This window comes from Salmo salar, chromosome ssa11 (genome assembly GCF_905237065.1).
Source record: "Salmo salar chromosome ssa11, Ssal_v3.1, whole genome shotgun sequence".
Taxonomy (NCBI): domain Eukaryota; kingdom Metazoa; phylum Chordata; class Actinopteri; order Salmoniformes; family Salmonidae; genus Salmo; species Salmo salar.
In genome coordinates this window covers 34,941,594-34,957,505 of record NC_059452.1, presented here as the reverse complement: position 1 = coordinate 34,957,505, position 15,912 = coordinate 34,941,594, and the positions used below count along the sequence as shown (strand labels likewise).

The following is a 15,912-nucleotide window of genomic DNA, read 5'->3' as shown; positions in this document are numbered from 1 at the left end:
TAAGGAGTATAATGACACCAAGATGTTGTCTGACTGTTTCATGTACCATTCACAGATCATATACTGTAGGTCTAAAAGAGGCCTAAAATAGCCACTTTCATCAAGATGCATATTTTTGTATTAAATAAATTGTGATGAAAAGTCAAACTTACTTCCTCCCAATGAAGTTTCTATGTGAGAATTGCCAGAACAATCTGAAACCCTAAATATTTTTTGTTTGTCCTGGCGCCCTTGTGCTCAAGCCAATAATAATAGCTGTACAGGGAAGTGTATTTTGTTCATCTTCTCTTGAAGTATAATTATTGGTTATCCATATGACTCGAATCCAGAGTCATATTTAATACTGCTCTGTTGGAATCTTATTCTGGTTGTTCTAGATCTACAATCTACAACCTACTGTACAAAGGGAATTCGTTTTTTTCTGCTCTCTTCTGAATGGCCCATCATAACACCAATCATTGGTTACATCACTCACGAATACACTGTCACATAAGAAAATACATGAGGGTTGTGTAACTCGCACCCTCTATGGTATTGACAGCATGACAGTGTCATTTGATTTACATTTCATCGATGATTGTATTTGTTTGGCTTTCAAGCCAGCATAATCGTAAGTATATGTTTAGACTACTTTATTGGCAAGCTAGCTAGAACGTTAAGTTACTTGATATTTGTTCTGCCACACGAGTCTCCGCTCTCTAGCTAGATGTAGTCACCAGGTATAATAACACATTCATATTATGGATATTGTTCTGCATTATAATTACATCCTATTTTCAACTCCTTTTCTACAGGTTCGGACCAGACACACAGACTGGATACGTTAACAGTGTGCTCTATTTACCAACGATACAGCTGGTTCGTTAGCCAGCTAAGCTAGCTAGCTAGCCTGCCAGTCAACATATACTTTGGCTAGTTTTTTTTTCTTCTGTGATATTCCCCACATTCCTATCTCTATCTTTTCTGTCGACTTAAATAAAAGAATGTCATGCACATGCAGATCAGCGGCGAGATTGTTCATAACTTCTCAAAAAGGTAAGCATATTTTGCTAGCTAGCTAACTTGCTGGCTAGCTAGCTAACGTTAGTCTTCTAGCCAGCCAGCTTGCAAGTTGCACAATCATATAATGTTCAAATACAGAACAAATAATGAATATGAGGTGTTGAGAAAAGCAAACTAATGTGAAATGGGGTAACATGGTTGTTTTTGCAAAGTTGGAACCTGTAACATCTACCTGCTAGCCTTGTAGCTAAAGCTAGCTAAGCTGATGTGAACTTGACTTACAGTGTTGTTACGCAAGAAAGAACCATACAGTGGTGGTGCATGCATTACAGTTAGTTATTTATCAAAAGATTTTGTCAACATTTTCATGTTATGAATAAATGTATGTTTAGGGGAGCTTTCAGGGACATGCCCCCTTATGGATTCATAATTGACACGTATGAGGAAATATAGGAGTTTTTATCTATTGATTAGTAATATGCTCAACGTTTGCTTTGCTGATTTAGAAAATGTACATTAACAGTGTGTCAGTTGATTGAATCTGCTTGTACGTTCACAGGTATCTCTTCCACCAGAGTCCAGTTATTTTCTATTAGCAGACCAGGAACACCTGAAGTCCGATTAACCAGAAGAGTTCCTGTGAGATCCTTCTCCGAATCATCTGTATGTTTTTCATCAAAAGATATCAAAGATGGCTCCGGTGATGGACGAAAGGTATGTCAAAATCAGGCCTTATTGACATGTTGTTACTATTAATAAGACATTATAAGGAGGTCACACATGCTTATGATGACAATTCTTACAATGAATTGCAATCACATCATAATGCATTGGGGCGGCAAGTAGCCTAGACAGGTAGCCTAGTGGTTAGAGCGTTGGACTAGTAACCGAAAGGTTGCAAAATTGAATCCCCGAGCTGACAAGGTAAACATCAGTTGTTCTTCCCCTGAACAAGGCAGTTATCCCACTGTTCCTAGTCTGTCATTGAAAATTAGAGTTTGTTCTTAACTGACTTGCCTAGTTAAATAAAGGTCAAATATAAAAATACCTGTTGGCTATAAGTAAAGTTGATTGAATGTTATAATATCTTCATGACTTCCTTCATGGTGAATGATCTAGTCCCAGCAGGAGCTACAGTACCTAATCTACGTCATCTGCTCTTCCACTCTTGACAGAAATCAGTTGGTGATGCAGGAAGTGGGAAAAGAGGAGGTTCCGGTGGCTCCGGAAAAGGAGGCAGCCAGCTACGCTGTCCCAAGTGTGGAGATGCCTGCACACATGTAGAAACCTTTGTGTGTAAGTGTTTTACTTTTCTTTGCATATTTGAAAATAGAGGAATTGAAAAGAGAGAAGAGGAATTGTGTACGGTCAAGCTTGGCACAGGAGCAAATCTCAATTATGAGAAATTGAGTGCTTTGAAAAGTGCTTTGAAACAAGCAGCAAACTGTTATCCTGGTCCCAGATCTGTTTGTGCTGTATGGCCAACTCTTATATGGTCGTTGTTATGCCAAAGATATGCCAATTGACCATACGAGTAGGCAAGACAGCACAAACAGATTGGGAACCCAGGCTAGCAAACTGTGCAGTGACCCTGACACTTACTTTCTTTTAATATATTTGAATTAATTGAACATATGGTTTATAACATGTACAAGTAACAGTACCAGTCTGAGTGACATGCACATCATGTGGAAGGGACAGCATTTAAGAGAATATGGTGTTACCCTAGCTTTCATCTGATCTCCTTTACCTAGTATCTACTGGCTCAGTGCAGCTCACACATCTATAGGGAATGCCAGACTACTGGGCAACAGCTGTCAGACATATTGCGTGTTATTAACAAATAAAGTCCTTATGTAACAAATGGGTCACAGTCACAGAGCAGCTAAGTGTAACACAGGTCTAGTTTGTGTGCTTATGCCCCCACTAGCAATATCATGATCCGGCTTAGTTGGTGCCATAACATCCTTCCCCCCTCCCTCTCCCTAGCTTCAACCCGCTTTGTGAAATGTGAGAAATGTCATCACTTCTTTGTGGTGCTGTCAGAGACCGACTCCAGCAAGAGTCTCAATAAGGAGCAGGAAGCAGCCAACGAGGCCGTCAAACTGGCCTTCCAGCAGAAACCTCCCCCTCCTCCTAAAAAGGTACAGTGGACAAGTCTTACAATGCATTATACCTGCAGGCTTTAAGTAAAGTGTTAACAAGTGGGACAAGAAGAAAAGTAGGATGGTCTGGTGGTCTAAGCCGCTGCCTTAGGTGCACACATACCGCTGCAGCATGGGTTCTAATCCGGCCCACTGCTATTTCAGCACACGCCTCTATCTTTCACCTGTATCTCTCTCTATCCAATAAACATACAGACTTTTATAAAGTATATGGTAATCAGGATGATTGTTAGACATTATAAGGGGGTCATATAAGCTTATGACAAGTCTTGATGCATTATAACTGCATTATACTTGCAGTCTTTAAGTAGTGCTACCAAAATAATCACAATAATGTGAAATCAGGCTGATACATCTCATTCAAACTGCATTCAACCCTTCCAGCTACTGTCTGTCCTCTTGTAATGTCCCAACACATCCACTTGTTGTGTCTGTCAGACAACGGGTGGTTCAGTCATCCGTGTTAAGTTATAGCTTACCGGGCTTTGTAACATCCGCCATACCACTGAAAGAAGAACAAGTAGAGATTGTACGACAAAAGCACCAAAGAGGGACATGTGTCTATAAACAGTCTGCAGAACTTATTGGTAACATTTTACATAACACTTTACTTACAGGGGCAATCTGGGATTCAAACAACAACAATGCGGCCACCCCGCCACTTTTTTGTGTAAACAGCTATGGTTGGGGAATGGGGCTGGAGAAATGTAGACACTCAAATTCAAAATCCCAAAACGTATGTACATATTAACGATAGCCCCTTTAAAGCCTGTAGATATAATGCTTTATAACTTGTTATTGGCTTGTATGAGCCTTTATAATTAATGTCTTATTATAAGGCTTATAATATGTTTTTTTTCACTGTATGTGGGACATTTTCAACTGACTCAAAATGGCTGTTCTTTTAGGATCATTATAAGATTATGATAATGTGACATTGTAAGGAGGGTCATTGATGCTTATGATAAGTCTTGTAACACATTATAACTGCATCATGCATCATGCTTTATGTAAAGTGTTACCAAATTGTCTTTCAGATCTATGCCTACCTGGATAAGTACGTTGTTGGACAGTCCTATGCAAAGAAAGTGCTGGCGGTAGCTGTTTACAACCACTACAAGCGCATCTACAATAACCTTCCGGGAGCGGGAACCAAGCCACAGGCGGAGGTGGAGAAGCAGGCCTCTCTTACTCCACGAGGTTGGTACCGTCCCAATCCCTGAGCTGTCTATCTCCAGTTTGACTCTGTATTTCATTTGTCTGAAATGGCCTTCTCCCATCCTTGCAACTTATTTTCTCCATCTGCACCTATGTGAATGAACTTGACAGGTGAAAGGAACTATTGAGTAGCTATCCTGTGTCTTCAAATCAGTGCAGAAGAAGAGGAGATGAGAGGAAGCGACTTTATACTATCGAGATGCATCCTAAGTGCAGTGGCAGTTTTTTTCTACTGTGTACCTTGAAATATAACAGCATGCCATTCACTCAGGTTAACAAAATGCATTAGCCCATGTGTAATGTAAAACAGAATCACAGCTGAATGGAATGAATGGTAGGATAAAGTGTTCTCTTGCAGGCTCCTCTGCAATGGTTTGGCAAGTGTACAATGGCTTTTAAAGGCAAAAATAAAACGCCACCTCTTGCAGTCTTTCCTCATCCATGGATTTAAATTAACAACTCAGGGTTTCCAGATTTCTATGAAATATGACCAATAATTAATTATAATATAAGTGAAATAGTTTTCCTTCCCAAAAATGGTAACTAAGTATGTTAAAAGGTATTTTGGGGGTGTGGGCGTACCCTAACAGAATGGCGTATACCGGTCATAACAAATGTTCATGTGGGTAGACCGCTGATTGGCCAGCTTGATGAAATCATCCTCTATAAGGAAATAGCAGCATTTTTTAAGTGGTTTGTTTGAGATAAGTTTGAGGTGTTTTGAAGTGTTTTTTCTCCAATTTATGCTTTGGCCAAAAATACGAGTATGAATGTCAACAACATTATTTGGGTATGAGTTAACAGAATATGAACTTTTAAAAGTGAGCTTTTCACTGGACAGTTACTTCAAGGTTTTCCCAGGTTTTTTTTTACCTTTATTTTACTAGGCAAGTGAGTTAAGAACAAATTCCTATTTTCAATGACGGCCTAGGAACAGTGGGTTAACTGCCTTGTTCAGGGCCAGAACGACAGATTTTTACTTAGTCAGCTCAGGGATTTGATCTTGCAACCTTGCGGTTACTAGTCTAACGCTCTAACCACTAGGCTACCTGCTGCCCCGTTAGCCCAAAGTCCCGTTTGAACAGGACTTTGGGCTAATGACAATGTCGGATAACACTACTAGTGACAATGTCAGATGACAACTTTCACTCTCGTTCTGTGGAGCTAGAGAAGACAAGAGGATGAACACAGATTGACAAGTAAGTGGTACAGTAACTCGTACAGAATATTAGTTACATGCAGCCAGGGGCTTCCAGCACTTCTCTCACCAAACTGTTCTCTAGCTCGCTAATAGTCTCTTTCCCATGTTCCCTCTCTCAGACATCTACAGTAAGTCAGACAGTCAGACAGTCAGTCAGTCAGTCAGACAGACAGACAGACAGACAGACAGACAGACAGACTCTCACAGTATCTATACACAACACCTTTATTCCCTATATAGCGCATTACTTCCTAGCTGACCTCTCTCCCCCCTTGCCTCTCCATTCCCTCCCTTTCTTTACCTCCTCGCTGTCTGTTCTTTCAGAGTTGCTGCAGATCGCTGGGATCAATCCCCATGGCAACGCGCTGGGTGCGTCAGTGCAGCAGCAGAGCCAGCAGCCTGCCCAGGAGAAGAGGGGGGGCGAGGTGCTCGACTCTCACCACGCCAACATCAAACTGGAGAAGAGCAACATCGTGCTGCTGGGACCCACCGGATCAGGTGAGCTTTGGAAGAATTGGAGCAGGTGCCCATCTATAAGGGAAGTCTTTTTCTACTATAGTGTACTACTTTGAGCAGAGTCTCCTGTGTCCCTCTGTGATTCAACAGTTTGTCATTGAGTCAGCTCTTCAATTGGCCCTACACTGTCATTAGGCCTGCGTAGGGTAGTAATGACATACAGTAGCAGTTGTCATAAATGCTCATAAGGGTGGATGGAAACTGATTTTACACAGTTATGACACTGACAGTAAGAGTTGCGCCTAGGGCCTGAATTCACCCTGCACTGCTCTGCATAAGGTGACACAGTTATGGCATTACAGATGGCATTACTGTCACGCTTTCTGACATGACTCTAAAGTCAATTGCTATACGCTAACATCTACTTTTACAACCATGAATGCCATCTGTTGCGTAGTCGTACGTAGTCTTTTACGAGTTCCCAAGAGGGATCAAACAAAACACATACAAAATAAGTTGTAATAGGATTCTTGGCTTTGACATCTATATTACAGGAAACATAAAATTGCGTTAAAGCAATAGTACACTCAAAGTCATCATCATGACAGTTTTTGCTCTGTACTGAAAGGGCTCTTGAATAGCTGACTGCTGACATGCACAGTTTGTTGTGACTGTGCTAGTTAGCAACTTCCTTAAAAATGGTATCCATGAGTTCATCTGAGTTCATCTGATTCTGGGGAAGTAGATAAAGGGCCAATATCCTGAAGTATCCCTTCAACACAAAGGTTTTTTAGTGTAGTATTCCTTTAAACAAAAGTTGTAAAATGGATGCGTTGGTATTTCCTATTGCCTGACATTGATTGACATCCATATTGCAGGTAAAACCCTCTTGGCCCAGACACTGGCTAGGTGCCTGGATGTGCCCTTCGCCATCTGTGACTGCACCACGCTAACCCAGGCAGGCTATGTGGGCGAAGACATTGAGTCTGTGGTGGCCAAGCTCCTCCAAGATGCCAACAACTCTGTTGAGAAAGCGCAACAAGGTATATGCTATAATGTGTTACTTACTTGCTTGTGTATGTGAATGTCTGTGGTTCTGTGTGAAATGTGACAACAGTATGACTATCTTATCAAGTACTGTACTTTAAGCACATCAACTTCAGTCCTTGTCCTAAGAGTTGGTAGAGTTTTGATGGTGAATGATTTCATTGGATAAAGAAAAGTTTATGAAACGTGCCATCTGTCCGACTAGCCAGTTACTGTACTGGTAGCAGATCAACTTCTCTAAATGCCCTAAGAGTGGATGTTTTTGAAAGTAAGTAACTGAATTAAAGGCACAGTAGGCAGCTTTTTTGATGACCCGACCAATGCACATAGAAATGTTATAGATCTGTCATTCTCATTGAAAGTATGTCTGAGAAGCGGTAGATCCGTTCTATGTGTGCTATTTTTCTGTGCTTCCCGTTTTTGCTCGTTTTACTTTGAGTTTTGTATAGCATCTTCAAACATCTGAAAAAAAAATATTTTTTGTTATTGAAAATATATTTCTTAGTGGTTTAGATGGTACAATGATGCTCTACACTATTCAATACTTCTTTTGTCGCATACACTGAAATTAAGCGAACCATAGAATTTTAGTAACCAGGAAATGGCGCAGTGATTTCTTCCTATTGTACCTTTAAAGATAGAACATTTTTCATGACTGCTGTGCAACATATATATTGCATGTGTAATGAACCAAGGTGAAGCCAAATATTATTGTGTGGTAAAAATTTTGATATACTGTATGCTAACTCGCTCTGAACGGTGATTGGTTCTCGGTCTCTTCACTGATTGGCCCTCGCAGGCATCGTGTTCCTGGATGAGGTGGATAAGATTGGCAGTGTGCCCGGAATCCACCAGTTACGAGACGTGGGGGGTGAGGGAGTACAGCAGGTCAGTGTATACTGTGTATAGATAGATATTATAGTGGTTAGATTATTTATAGATATATAGATCTGTCACTGTCAGGCGGTACAGTCCTGCCATGAACACTGTTTGCCCTGTCGGTTATAAAACCTGTAGATTCTGGCTTCATAACAGATTTCCTTGACCTTTCACCGCATTGTCTGTAAAAAACACACTTGGTGACTTGTTGATCTCCCATAAGGATTCTAACATGGGATCATACATACCTGTTACAGTGGTTTCCCATCCAAACTTTACTTGGCGATACTTCCTTAATTGTCTATTTGGAAAGCTCCTGTGTCTTATAACCTTCAGTGGCTTGAAACTCAGACAATCAAAAATTGCTCTGAGTTAAATCAAAAGTAAAAAATAAATTAAACATGTTTAGCACCATGTGATAAATTCCCTCATTACCCTTCCACCATCTTGGCTGTTGCCTCTCTTCGCAATATTTGCTCTAGACGCGTTTGATCGCCCAGAAATGACTAGGGCAAAGATGTTCGAGGATGAGGAGAGGTAATGAGAGAATTTCTTCTGGTGCAAAAACATTTATATGTTTGGAAGAGGTTGAGAAGAGGTTTAGGAAACACTGGGGTATTGTACATTGTGTGTGTCTTATAATGTCTTCTGTTTGGTGGTCGTTTGGTAGGGTCTACTCAAACTCCTGGAGGGTACTATCATCAACGTCCCCGAGAAGAACTCCAGGAAGCTGAGAGGTGAGACGGTCCAGGTGGACACCACCAACATCCTGTTTGTGGCCTCCGGTGCCTTCAATGGCCTGGACCGGATCATCAGCACGAGGAAGTGTGAAAAGGTAAACATTTCAATGTCAACATTTTAATTCAGAATTTTATTTCAATTGAATTTCAATTTTTTTATAACTACTTTTTCTGTAAAGGAATTTCTTGTGGAGTGGTTCATACAATAAAAAAAACTGTACACAAATAACAAACAGTCAATACAGAATGAAACTAGGCTGCCGTCCCTGTGTGGCTCTGGCCAAATGTACTATACTAGACTAGATAGGGAGGCTGATATTTCAGACAGCCCCTTCATTTTGTGGCAAGGTTGCATTTGTAAGTGCAGGGGTTTTGATGTTACCATAAGTGATATTGCACTGAATCAATGTATCCTGGACTCTGAAGCTCTTTGATCAAGTGCCTTCAGAAAGTATTCATATCTAATTTACATAAGTATTCACACCCCTGAGTCAATACTTTGTAGAAGCACCTTCCACACTTGGATTATGCAACATTTGCCCATTATTATTTTCAAAATTCTTCAAGCTCTGTCAAATTGGTTGTTGATCATTGCTAGAAACTATTTTCAGTTCTTCACTTTCTCATTTTTTAAGTACATTTAAGTCAAAACTACAACTCGGCCACTCAAGAACATTCACTGTCTTCTTGGTAAGCAACTCCAGATTTAGCCATGTGTTTTAGGTTACTGTCTTGCTGAAAGGTGAATTAATCTCAGAGTGTCTGGTGGAAAGCAGACTGAACCAGGTTTTCCTTTAAGATTTTGCATGTGCTTAGCTCCATTCTGTAAATTTTTTATCCCGAAAAACTCCCCAGTCCTTAACGATTACAAGCAATTAGGTTAGTGTTGTGGAGTCACTATAATGAATGTTGATCCATCCTCAGTTTTCTCCTATCACAGCCATTAAACTCTGTAACTGTTTTAAAGTCACCATTGACCTCATGGTGAAATCCCTGGGCGGTTTCCTTCCGCTATTGTCACGCCCTGACCTTAGAGAGATGTTTATTTTCCTCTAGTTTGGTTAAGTCAGGGTGTGATGTGGGGTGGGCAATCTAGTTTGTCTATTTCTTTGCTTTGGCTGAGTGTGGTTTCCAATCAGAGGCAACTGTCCATCGTCTCTGATTGGGAACCATACTTAGGCAGCCCTTTTTCCCTCTTTGAGTTGTGGGATCTTGTTTTTGTGTAGCTGCCTTGAGCAGCCCCAGAACGTCACGTTTTCGTTTTTTCTCCTGTTTTGTTGTTTTGGTGAGTTTCATTTTCATAAAAAAAGATGTGGAATTCCATGCATGCTGCGCCTTGGTTTATTTATGATCGGGAGTTCGAAGATAGCGATTGTGACAGAAGATCCCACCACAAGAAAGCCAAGCAGTGTGCACTTACTGGGAAGACAAGCTGGACCGGGGAGAATCAACATCAACGGAAGCACGAGAGGCAGCCCCCCAAAAACATTTTGGGGGGGCACACGGGGAGATTGGCAGAGTCAGGGTGGAGACCTGAACCAACTCCCCGTGCTTACCGTGGGGAGCGAGTGACAGAGCAAGCACTGTGTTATGCGGGGATGCGCACTGTGTCGCCAGTGTGCAGCTACAGCCCGGTGCGCTCGGTGCAAGCTTCTTGCAGTTGCCGTGCTAGAGTTGCCATTCAGCCAGGTAGAATTGTGCCGGCTCAGCGTTCCTGGTCTCCAGTGCGTCTCTTCGGCCCAGGTTATCCTGCGCCAGCTCTACACACGGTACCACCTGTTCACCAGCACAAACCAGTGCGGCCTGTTCCAACTCCCCACGCTTGCCGGGCTAAGGGGGGGATCCAGCCAGGACGGGTTGTGCCAGCCATACGCTCCAGACCTCCAGTGCGCCTCCAAGGCCCACTATATCCTGCGCCAGTTCTACGCACTGTGTCGCCAGTGCGCCTGCACAGCCCATTTCGTCCTGTGCCAGCGACCCGCCCTTGCCGGACTAAAGTTAGCATCCAGCCAGGACGGGTTGTGCCAGTCATAAGCTCCAGACCTCCAGTGCGCCTCCACGGCCCAGTATACCCTGTGCCTGCTCTGCGCACCCGGCCTCCAGCGACCTTCCCTAGTCCAGAACCTCCAGCGACGTTCCCTAGTCCGGTGAGACCTGTTCCGGCTCCACGTAAGAAGCCTCCAGTGATGATCCATGGTCCGAAGCCTCCAGTGATGATCCATGGCATGAAGCCTCCAGTGATGATCCATGGCCTGGAGCCTGTAGGGATGATCCATGGCACGAAGCCTCCAGTGATAATCCATGGCCCGGAGCCTAAAGTGATAATCCATGGCAAGAAGCCTGTAGGGATGATCCATGGCACGAAGCATCCAGTGATAATCCATGGCCCGGAGCCTGTAGGGATGATCCATGGCACGAAGCCTCCAGTGATAATCCATGGCACGGAGCCTGTAGTGATGATCCATGGCACGGAACCTGCAGCGACGGTCCCCAGTCCGGAACCTCCTGAGACGGTGTACAGTCTGGAACCTCCTGAGCTGGTCTGCAGTCCGGAACCTACTGAGACGGCCTGCAGTCCAGAGTCTTCAGCGACGGCCTGCAGTCCAGAGTCTTCAGCGGCGGCCGGCAGTCCAGAGTCTTCAGCGGCGGCCGGCAGTTCAGAGCCTCCGGCAATAATCCACGGTCTGGTTCCTCCGGCGACACAGAAGCAGGGGGATCAGCGGGCGGAGTGGGGGCTATGCCCCGAACCAGAGCCGCCGCCAAGAATAGATGCCCACTCGGAACCCTCCCCGATATAGGTTCAGGTTTGCGGCCGGGAGTCCGCACCTTTGGGGGGGGTACTGTCACGCCCTGACCTTAGAGAGACGTTTATTTTCCTCTAGTTTGGTTAGGTCAGGGTGTGATGTGGGGTGGGCAATCTAGTTTGCTATTTCTTTGTTTTGGCTGAGTGTGGTTTCCAATCAGAGGCAACTGTCCATCGTTGTCTCTGATTGGGAACCATACTTAGGCAGCCCTTTTTCCCTCCTTGAGTTGTGGGATCTTGTTTTTGTGTAGCTGCCTTTGAGCAGCCCCAGAACGTCACGTTTTAGTTTTTCTCCTGTTTTGTTGTTTTGATGAGTTTCATTTTCATTAAAAAAGATGTGGAATTTAATGCACACTGCGCCTTGGTTTATTTATGATCGGGAGTTCAAAGATAGCGATCTTGACAGCTATGGCAACTGAGTTAGGAAGAACGCCTGTATCTTTGTACGGACTATGTGTATTGATACACCATCCAACGTGTAATTAATAACTTCACCATGCTCAAAGGGCTATTCAATGTCTGCTTTTTTTCACCCATCTATCAATAGGTGCCCTTCTTTGCAAGGCATTTGTAAACCTGGTCTTTGTGGTTGAATCTGTGTTTAAAATTAACTTATTGGGACCTTACAGTTAATTGTATGTGTGGGTTACAGAGATGAGGTAGTCGTTCAAAACACTATTGCACACAGTGAGTCAATGAAAATGATTATGTGACTTGTTAAGCAAATTTTTACTCCTGAACTTATTAAGGCTTGCTATAACAAAGTGGTTGAATACTTATTGACTGAAGGCATTTCAGCTTTACATTTTTTATTAATTTGTAAACATTTCTAAAAACATAATTCCTCTTTGACATTATGGGGTATTGTGTTTAGGCCAGAGACCCCAAATAGTATATTTAATCAATTTAAATTCAGGCAGTAACACAATGAAATGTGGAAAAAGTAAAGGGCTGTGAATACTTTCTGAAGGCACTGTATCGTCATGACATTACAAGGTAAATGAGAAGAACTTTAGTTGTGTTTACAACGCTCTCAACCTGATACAGTCCAGTCACTGTGGACCAAATCCTAACTTGAAATTGGTGTGTGTAAAAATGGACTTTAACACGATTTGCGTGAAAATCCAAGTTATTTGTGCATAGGCCTATCTCAAGTTAGGATTCGCCCTTGGGTCAGAAAAGACTGCAAATGTGGGTGGGATTAGGAAGGTTCAAGGGGCGGTCAAGAGGATTTGGGTATTCGTAGCAGATTCACCTGTGTGTATGTATATACAGTGCCTTCGGAAAGTATTCAGACCCCTTGACTTTTTGCACATTTTGTTTCGTTACAGCCTTATTCTAAAATTGATTAAATAGTTTTTTTCCCTTATCAATCTACACACAATACCCCATAATGACAAAGCAAAAATAGTTTTTTAGAAATATTTGCAAATTTATTACAAATAAAAAACTGAAATATCACATTTACTTAAGTATTCAGACCCTTTACTCAGTACTTTGTTAAAGCACCTTTGACAGCGATTTCAGCATTGAGACTTCTTGGGTATGACACTACAAGCTTGGCACCTGTATTTGGGGAGTTTCTCCCATTCTCTGCAGATCCTCTCAACCTCTGTCAGATTAGACGGGGAGCGTTGCTACACAGCTTTTTTTCAGGTTTCTCCAGAGATGTTTGATCGGGTTCCACTCAGGAACATTCAGAGACATGCCCCGAAGCCACTCCAGCATTGTCTTGGCTGTGTGCTTAGGGTCGTTGTCCTGTTGGAAGGTGAACCTTCACCCCAGTCTGAGATCCTGAGCGCTCTGGAGCAGGTTTTTATCAAGGACCTCTATACTTTGCTCTGTTCATCTTTGCCTCGATCCTGACTAGTCTCCCAGTCCCTGAAAAACATCCACACAGCATGATGCTGCCAACACCATGCTTCACCGTAAGGATGGTGCCAGGTTTCCTCCAGACGTGACGCTTGGCATTCAAGCCAAAGAGTTCAATCTTGGTTTCATCAGACCAGAGAATCTTGTTTCTCATGGTCTGAGAGTCTTTAGGTGTCTTTTGACAAACTCAAAGCGAGCTGTCTTATGCCTTTTACTGAGGAGTGGCTTCGGTCTGGCCACTCTACCATAAAGGCCTGATTGGTGGAGTGCTGCAGAGATGGTTGTCCTTCTGGAAGTTTCTCCCATCTCCACAGAGAAACTCTAGAGCTCTGTCAGAGTGACCATCAGGTTCTTGGTCACCTCCCTGACCAAGGCCCTTCTCCCCCGATTGTTCAGTTTGGCCAGGCGGTCAGCTCTAGGAAGAGCCTTGGTGGTTCCAAACTTCTTCCATTTAAGAATGATAGAGGCCACTGTGTTCTTGGGGACCTTCAAAGCTGAAGAAATGTTTTGGTACCCTTCCTCAGATCTGTGCCTCGACACAATCTTGTCTCAGAGCTTTATGGATAATTCCTTTGACCTCATGGCTTGGTTTTTGCTGTGACATGCATTGTAAACTGTGGGACCTTATTTAGACAGGTGTGTGCCTTTCCAAATCATGTCCAATCAATTAAATTTATCACAGGTGGACTCCAATCAAGTTGTAGAAACATCTCAAGGATGATCAATGGAAACAGGATGCACCTGAGCTCAACTTCGAGTCTCATAGTAAAGGGTCTGAATACTTATTTAAATAAGGTATTTTTGTTTTTTGTATTTAATACATTTTTTATAAATTTCTAACTACCTGTTTTCACTTTCTCATTATGGGGTATTGTGTTAAGATTGCTGAGGATTTTGTTTTATTTAATACATTTTAGGATAAGGTTGTAACGTAACAAAATGTGGAAAATGTCAAGGGGTCTGAATACTTTCCGAATGCACTGTATATATTTTTTATTATTATGGAGAAGAAAAAATAAATAGACAATGCCACATAAGTACAAAATCAACCAACATCAGCCTATAGTAGCAGAACTGTCCCTCTTTAACTGAATCCCTCCTCCTCTCTGCAGTATCTAGGCTTCGGCACGCCGTCCAATGTGGGACAGGGGCGTCGGGCGGCTGCGGCCGCAGACCTGGCCAACAGTAGTGGAGCGGAGATGGACGCCGTGCTGGAGATCAAGGAGAAGGACCGGCTCCTGAAGCACGTGGAGGCCCGGGACCTCATCGAGTTTGGGATGATCCCCGAGTTCGTGGGGCGCCTGCCTGTGGTGGTTCCCCTGCACAGCCTGGATGAGGAGACCCTGGTTAGGATCCTGACGGAGCCACGCAATGCTGTCATACCACAGTACCAGGCCCTGTTCAGCATGGACAAGGTGGAGACTCATTATTGTTATTATTAGTGGTGTTAGTAGTAGTAGTAATGGTAGTAGAAGTATTAGTGTTACAAGTGGTGGTGGTGGTGGTGGTAGTAGTAGTGGTAGAAGTAGTAATGGGGTTAGTGGTGGTGGTGGTGGTAGTAATAGTCGTAGTAGTAATAATCGGTCCCTTCAGGATTTTGCCATTCTGTACATAAAACAGTCATCGCAATATTATTGCATAAAACTGATGATCACCCCACATTTACAGCATAATGTGGTTCAGTCGATCCAGACGCAAACAAACGTTTTCCCTCATCGCATATTGCCATGCAAAATGTCAGAATTACCGCAGCAAAATAAAGCATTTATGCCTGCAAATATCACACAAATCTCTGCCAAATCCTGGAACGACTGAGTGGTAGTAGTAGTAGCAGTACTAGTAGTAGTAGCAGCAGTAGTAGTAGCTGTAGCAGTAGTGATAGTGATAGTAGTAGTAGTAGTAGTAGTGGTAGTGGTAGTGGTAGTGGTGGTAGTAGTAGTAATATAAGTAGTAGTAGTACCAGTAGTAATAGTAGCAGCAGTAGTAGTAGTAGCAGTAGCAGTTGTAGTAGTTGTAGTAGCAGCAGTAGTAATAGTAGTAATAGTAGCAGCAATAGTAGTAGTAGTAGCAGTTGTAGTAGTTGTAGTAGCAGTACTAGTAGTAGCAGCAGCAGTAGCAGCAGCAGTAGCAGCAGTAGTAGCAGCAGTTGTAGCAGTAGTAGTTGTAGTAGCAGCAGTAGTAATAGTAGTAATAGTAGCAGCAATAGTAGTAGTAGTAGTAGCAGTTGTAGTAGTTGTAGTAGCAGCACTAGTAGTAGCAGCAGCAGTAGCAGCAGTTGTAGCAGTAGTAGTTGTAGTAGCAGCAGTAGTTGCAGCAGTAGGATCAGCAGTAGTAGCAGTAATAGTAGTAGTAGTAGTAGTAGTAGTAGCAGTAGTAGTAGCGGTAGTAGCAGCAGTAGTAGTTGTAGTAGCAGCAGTAGTAGCTGTAGTAGCAGCAGGTGTATCAGTAGTAGTAGCAGGAATAGTAATAGTAGTTGTAGCAGTAGAGGCAGTAGTAGCAGTAGTAGCAATACTAGTAGTAGCAGTAGTA

At 42.9% G+C, this 15,912-nt stretch overlaps 1 protein-coding gene across 1 annotated transcript in view; it reads left to right on the top strand.

Moving 5' to 3' along the window:
- Positions 1-395: 395 nt before the first annotated feature.
- clpxa (caseinolytic mitochondrial matrix peptidase chaperone subunit Xa) overlaps positions 396-15,912 on the top strand; it is a 26,327-nt gene continuing 10,810 nt past the window's right edge. Inside the window, exons 1-11 of the mRNA XM_014127602.2 lie at positions 396-610; positions 795-1,035; positions 1,562-1,716; positions 2,178-2,298; positions 2,992-3,146; positions 4,205-4,367; positions 5,911-6,084; positions 6,921-7,085; positions 7,889-7,977; positions 8,639-8,803; positions 14,496-14,798. Of these exons, the coding sequence (XP_013983077.1) occupies positions 984-1,035; positions 1,562-1,716; positions 2,178-2,298; positions 2,992-3,146; positions 4,205-4,367; positions 5,911-6,084; positions 6,921-7,085; positions 7,889-7,977; positions 8,639-8,803; positions 14,496-14,798 (1,542 nt within the window). The 5' untranslated portion in view covers positions 396-610; positions 795-983. The remainder of the gene's footprint in view (positions 611-794; positions 1,036-1,561; positions 1,717-2,177; positions 2,299-2,991; positions 3,147-4,204; positions 4,368-5,910; positions 6,085-6,920; positions 7,086-7,888; positions 7,978-8,638; positions 8,804-14,495; positions 14,799-15,912) is intronic.